This window comes from Myotis yumanensis, unplaced genomic scaffold, assembly GCF_028538775.1.
Source record: "Myotis yumanensis isolate MYYU_CA2020_CCGP unplaced genomic scaffold, mMyoYum1.0.hap1 SCAF_3, whole genome shotgun sequence".
Lineage (NCBI taxonomy): Eukaryota > Metazoa > Chordata > Mammalia > Chiroptera > Vespertilionidae > Myotis > Myotis yumanensis.
This window is the reverse complement of record NW_027223754.1, coordinates 72694171-72700219: the sequence shown is the minus strand read 5'-3', so window position 1 is coordinate 72700219 and position 6049 is coordinate 72694171. Positions and strand designations below refer to the sequence as shown.

Below are 6049 nucleotides of genomic sequence, written 5' to 3'. Positions count from 1 at the left end.
CAATAAATTAATATGTATTTGCATATATATGGGTATAAACTATCATATGAACTAGCAAACATATAGGCATATTATCTTTATATTTTATATATATATATATATATATATATGTCTATTACTACACACATACTTAATAATTTACCCAATGTTTAATTGAGTAATGAATTAGTTTAATGTAAACTTAAGCATAACACGATATTTACAGTATACCAACATTTACCTCTAGAAGCAAACAAATGCCAATAACAGGCACTTACGTGAAAGAACAAGCCAAGTTCATATAGAAAATGGTAAAAATGAGAAAGAAATTATGAAAATATATACTTTTAATTTGCAGACATATAAACACTTTTGGTACAGTACAGACATGGGATGCCAAAACGCAAAATGATCCAGTTTAAACTAACACATTACTTATTTATACAGATAATTTTGTTATAGTTCTCATAGAAAATAAAATTTCCAGCTCACACAATGAAAGTGATCAATTACTGATGAACCAGTTTGCTTCATTGCAAAGGATTCAGCAAAAGCTACATTATCAAAGAAATCGGCTGCTGGGCTTACAAATACTCTTGGACTTAATCCAAAGGCAAAGAAAGGAAGCCAGAAATGGTAGTCAACAAACCTAAACAACAACAAAAAGAAAAGTATAACTTTCATAGAAAAGGCCCACTACAACCAGTAGTCTACACCAGCTTCTACAATAATTCTGTTTTAATATGATTTTTTTAAGTTTCTTACGTGATGGATGACGTTAAGCCTATAAATACCTAATATATAACCCAAGTATGAAGTACTGCTCACAAGTTTTGAAAGTACCAAAATGTGGTGAACACCTGTGAAGCAACTAAGGATAGAAATATTTCTTGCTCTGGCTGTTTTTTTTTGGACACAATTTCTAGTTATATTTTCTGTAAGGAAGGACATATGTATCTTTCCCCCTGTAATAATAGCAAGTTCAGTGGTAAAGCAAACAGATAGCAGTTTGAGTACACAGAAAGTGAAAGAGTCTTCAGCAGGTCAAATCTTTAATAACATATGGCAATGTTTTTATCCTTGCTAAAAAAAAATTGCACTTCTTTGTAATGCCTTCTCTTTCAAACTACGCATGACATACGTGTAAGGTAAACATTCTGTTTACAAATACATTTCTTATCATACATTTAAGTGGGGTGAATGTCAATTTATTTTAATTTTGTATTTGTTAAATATTAAAAACAATTTATTTAAAATATACTTTCATTAATTTGATGTACAACTGTCATGAATAACAACCCAAAACAGTTATCTGCAAAGGAGCAGCTGTTGCCCTCTTGTGGTTAAAATATTTTTTAGAGAAAAAAAATGCAATGTGTCATTTTCTTACCTTACTCCCAGGTTTTATCAATCATTTGCTTGGTGTATGAAACCTGCAAGTCATATCCAATATTTTTTATAATAGTTCTATAGCTGTTAGTACTAATTTTCATTAAAAATGCTGTACACATTTTATAACCTCTGATTTTGAATTTAAAAACCTGTAAACCACTATTTACAATATAGTACAAGTTATAAATTAGTAGTCCTTCATTGGAACTCGTCCATACCACCTTGTTTAGGTGGTGAAGACTATCCAATGTCTATTAAAACATCTCTGTGTTATTCCACAGTGAAGTATCAAATATTAGAAATATCCATCGGTTTCCTCTCTCTCATGTGCAGGTCAATTTTCCCTTTTAGTGGAATTTGTACTTCCAAACTTTCATCTTCCCTGGGATGCTTTTTCCCTCTCCTTAAGCAGATGTATATGCCCATCCCTGTTACCAGTGTGATAGAACCCAAGCTGATTACAGACAGAGCTACTAAGGTGGGCATACAGGACACAGATTCAACCTTCCTATGAGTGGGTTCTATTGAGATCTGTGGCTCTTTCTCCTCTATATTAATGTCCGGTTCCTTTCTTAAAAGACTCTCAATGTAGCTCTCATTGCTGACAGTGTCATTAACAAATAGGTTCACCATGACCGTGGAATAGAGAGGCTCAGGATAACCATGGTCACTCACTTTCACCAGTAAACGATGGAGTCCATAATCTGTCTGCAGCAGTGCCTCTTCCAAAGTGATGTTGCCAGTTTTGGGGTCAATCCGAAAGGACTCGGGCCGAGGACCTCTCCTCCCTATGATGCTGTAAGCTATGACAGCATTCATGCCCGTGTCTTTGTCAACAGCGTAGACTTCTGTCACCGGGGAACCCGGGAGAGTAGAAGGTAGTACCAACAGATAAGACATATTAGACTGAGGAAATAAAACAAGAGGAGGGTTGTCATTGATATCAAGAAGGAGAATTGTGATTTTTGCGGTAGACGAGAGGGCGGGCTCACCTCCATCAACGGCTTCAACCCACAAAGTATAGGAGCTTTGCTGCTCCCTGTCCAAAGAGACTTTAGCTCTCAGCATGCCCTTTCCTGTGTCTATGACAAAAATATCACTCTGGTTCAACACGGACAGAGCAACCCATCCATTTCGCCCAGCATCAGCATCAGTGACACTAATCACTCCAATTTCACCATATCCTGGAAAGTTTTCTGGCACAAAAAAGCTGAAGTCCTTGTTGATGAACCTAGGGCTGTTGTCATTTTTATCCAACACTGTGAGAGCCACAGTGGCTACGGATTCCCTGGGTGGCTTCCCCATGTCAACAGCTCTGACTGTGTACCTGTACTTTTCTTTCTCTTCTCGGTCCAGCTGAGTAGAAACGGTCAGAATTCCTGTGACACTGTCCAAGGAAAAATACGATGGAGCATCATGTCCCAGAAAGTATGAAACTTGGCCTCTCTCACCACTGTCAGCATCTGTAGCATACAACTTAGTCAAAAAGGCATGGGGTGCATTGTTTTCTTCTATGGTTAGCTCTATCAAGGGTTGAAGGAAAACAGGAGCATTATCATTGTCATCTAGAAGTTGAACTTTAATAATTTTTTTGACGTGAAATCCCTCAGAATTCCAGGCCACCACAGCTATTTCATAGAACTGCTGTAGCTCATAGTCCATAGGTTTTGTGGTTTCTAGCAAATACTCGTTATTGTATGGTTTGTAGGGCGATAACCTAAATGGCCCTTCGCCATCCAGATAGCAGTTCACCTTGTATTTACCTTCCGGATCTCTTACGGTGAAGAAAGCAATTGGAGTGTTAACAGGTTCCAGTTCTTTCAGGTACACGACACCATCTATCTCATTTGCTATATAACGAGGGACGATTTCAGGTGGTCTGAAAATGACTTTGATAATGGACACCAGGGCAGTGATCACGGCAGGGATGCAGCCTGGCCCATTAGCAAGGATGGTGAGCTTGTGTGTCTGCAGAACACTCCCCCCGATCTTACTGGACAGTTTAATGACGCCGGTGGTTTCATCCAGGTGGAATAAGTCCTTGGATGCTTGTGGAACTTTCTGGCTGTAAGAGTAGGTGATCTGAGCGTTGGTCCCCAAGTCTCTATCCACAGCCTGGACAGCTGCAACCGGTGTGCCCACCGTAGCATTGCCATACACAGTGACATTGATCTGTGAGTCTGCGAACAGAGGGCAATTGTCATTAATGTCACTTATGCCAATGGTGAGGGTGGCACTGCCCAACAGTGGTGGGGACCCACCATCCTCAGCTATGATGATGCTCACATACTGGTCTTGGGTCTCCCTGTCCAACAGGCCCATGACAATTAGGTAGGGCGTGCGCTCCCCGTTCTCATTCTCCTCCACGTCCAGGGTGAACATACGATGGTAGTCCAGTAGGCGGTAGGTCTGCACCCCGTTGGTGCCTACATCGGGGTCCATGGCAGGATGCTCTATGGCCAGTCGGGTGTTTACAGGTGCATTTTCTGGGACCCACACTGAGATTTGGGAAACGGGGAACTGCGGGGCATTGTCATTGATGTCCCGGATGGCGATCTTCACCTTCACAAACCTAAAGTATTCCTGCGGCAGGACCAGCACATCCAGAAGCAAAAGACAAGAGTCCGAAGAAGGGGAGGAGGAAATGGAAATGCTGTCGCCCCAGGCAGCCCCTCCACCTCCTTCAAGACACAGGGCCTCGCGGTCGATCTCCTGGGCAGAAGTGTGCAGCTCCCCAGAGCGGTTGTCTAGGGTCACGTACTGGCCACTCAGTCCCCGGGAGGCCAGGCTGAAGGAGAGAGGGGGGCTGGGCTCGGCGCGCTCCGGAGGCTGCGGCTGCTGCGGCTGTGGCTGCGGGTCCAGCCTGCCGGCGGCGCGAGGCGCCAGGCGCAGGTCCTCCGCCAGGCTGCCGATGAGCACTCCCGCGGGCAGTCCCTCGTTCAGGCTGTACAGAAGCTCCGTGGCCCGGCTGTAACTCGCGAGGCAGTGGAAGGGTCCCACGAAGAGGAAAAACAGAAACAGCGGCTGAAAGTAAGGGAAGGAGAGAAGCCTCATTACACACCGGCGGGGACACCAAGACGGGAGTTAGCAACCAGCGCCCGGGTCAGGCTGCCCTCGCCACCCTTCCCAGCAGCAAACCCTCTCCTGTGGGAGCGGGCTGAAGAGGAAACTTGCTGCAAAGGAGAGATCTATGGGGCAACATTGTTTCCCAAACTTATTTTTTTTCCTGTTTACTTCCTACCCCCGCGCCCCAGCACCACGCTCACGCAGTGAAGGGTCCCAGTCCCTAGCGGAGAGCATCCCTGGGAACACGCGCGCGCGGCACGGAGAGGACTCTCGCTCCGGGACTGCGCAACGCGACAGGGAAACCCCCGGGTAGGCGAGGGACAGGGAGGGGTTGTTGGTGGAGAGGGCTGAGAGGTGGGCACTTTATCCATTTATTCCACTGAAATATTTCTACCACGAAAGCCCCCGGAACGCGAAATGAGTGACATCCCTTATTATGAAACCAACAGCAGCAATAACAATGATCATTAATGATAATCATATGGAAAATATAGTCATATAGTCACGCTTTCGGCTCGGACACCCCTCCCCCCCCCATGAAATAAACACTTGACGTCAGAAAAAGTAATTTTCATTTTACCAAGGATCTAAAATTAAATCCCAAAGATCTGGATCCCCACCACGTAGGAAGCCCTCACGAATCCCCCTCCTCGAGAGGAAAAGAAGTAAACGCGGAAAATGATTATGCAAAAACAATGTGTCAATGGCAGCAGACAGGGCCAGATGCCGGCAGCGGGAAGAATCTCCGAACCCCGCATCTAAAGCGGACTGAGTCCCCACCCCCAACCCCTCCGCCTCACCCGCCTACATTTCGGCCTCAGAAACTTCCTCTCACGACCCAAGGTCTTGCCTATTCCTTGCTAAAATGAAGATACATAATCCCCAACTCCCTCTCCCTCCCCCCAACCTTCCCGCGAAGTTTGGATTCAGGGAAAAGGTTGGAAAACCCTCCAGGAGTGGCAACTGCCCACAGGACCGCAACTTGTCGCGGGGCCTCTGCGCCCCAACCCCTAGCCTAGCCCCTTACCGGCAGGTTTCTCTGGCTGGTGCTGCTGCCTGCTGCCGGGACGACTTAGCCGCCCCATATCCAGGCGCGGGTGCCAGGTCGCCGGGCGCCAGCTCACTGCCCGGGCCCGCGAGCGGCGCGCACCGCCTCGGCCGCGCATTCCCAGGGAGGCTGCAGTCGGCGCGCTCCTGGCGGGCGGGCGGCGGAAGACACTCCCTCTCCGTTCATGCAAATCGCTGGGGAACTTCAGCCAATAGTCACTGGCTCGCCAATTAGATCGGGAGCTGAAGGGGTGCAGAAAGGCGAGGGGCAGAAGGGCACAGTCATGGTTTCCTGCCCAGGACGTCGGTCAGTCCAGACCCCACTGGAGGGGCCAGAATGGGGGAGGCTTGCCTCCGAAGACTGCGACGAGGCGTCACCTGGTCGGGCATCGGAGCAGGAGCCCACAGCTCCCCCCGCGCCGCACCGGTCAGAACCCCCGTCCACAGGTTGCGGGCGTGAGAGGGAGAATTAGAATAAATAAACCAGCCTTGTGTTTAGAGCTGAGTTAACAGAGAGGGGAATTCGGCGCTACGGAGCAGTCACAGGCGCGACCCCCCAACGCCT

The 6049-nt window shown here is 46.9% G+C and overlaps 1 protein-coding gene across 1 annotated transcript; it reads right to left on the bottom strand.

Moving 5' to 3' along the window:
• Positions 1-215: 215 nt before the first annotated feature.
• Positions 216-5603, bottom strand: PCDH20 (protocadherin 20). Its single transcript, XM_070407449.1, is given in 3 exon segments — positions 216-4395; positions 5465-5500; positions 5502-5603. Coding segments are annotated over 3 exon segments (2874 nt in total). The 3' UTR covers positions 216-1659.
• Between the last annotated feature and the right edge of the window lie 446 nt (positions 5604-6049).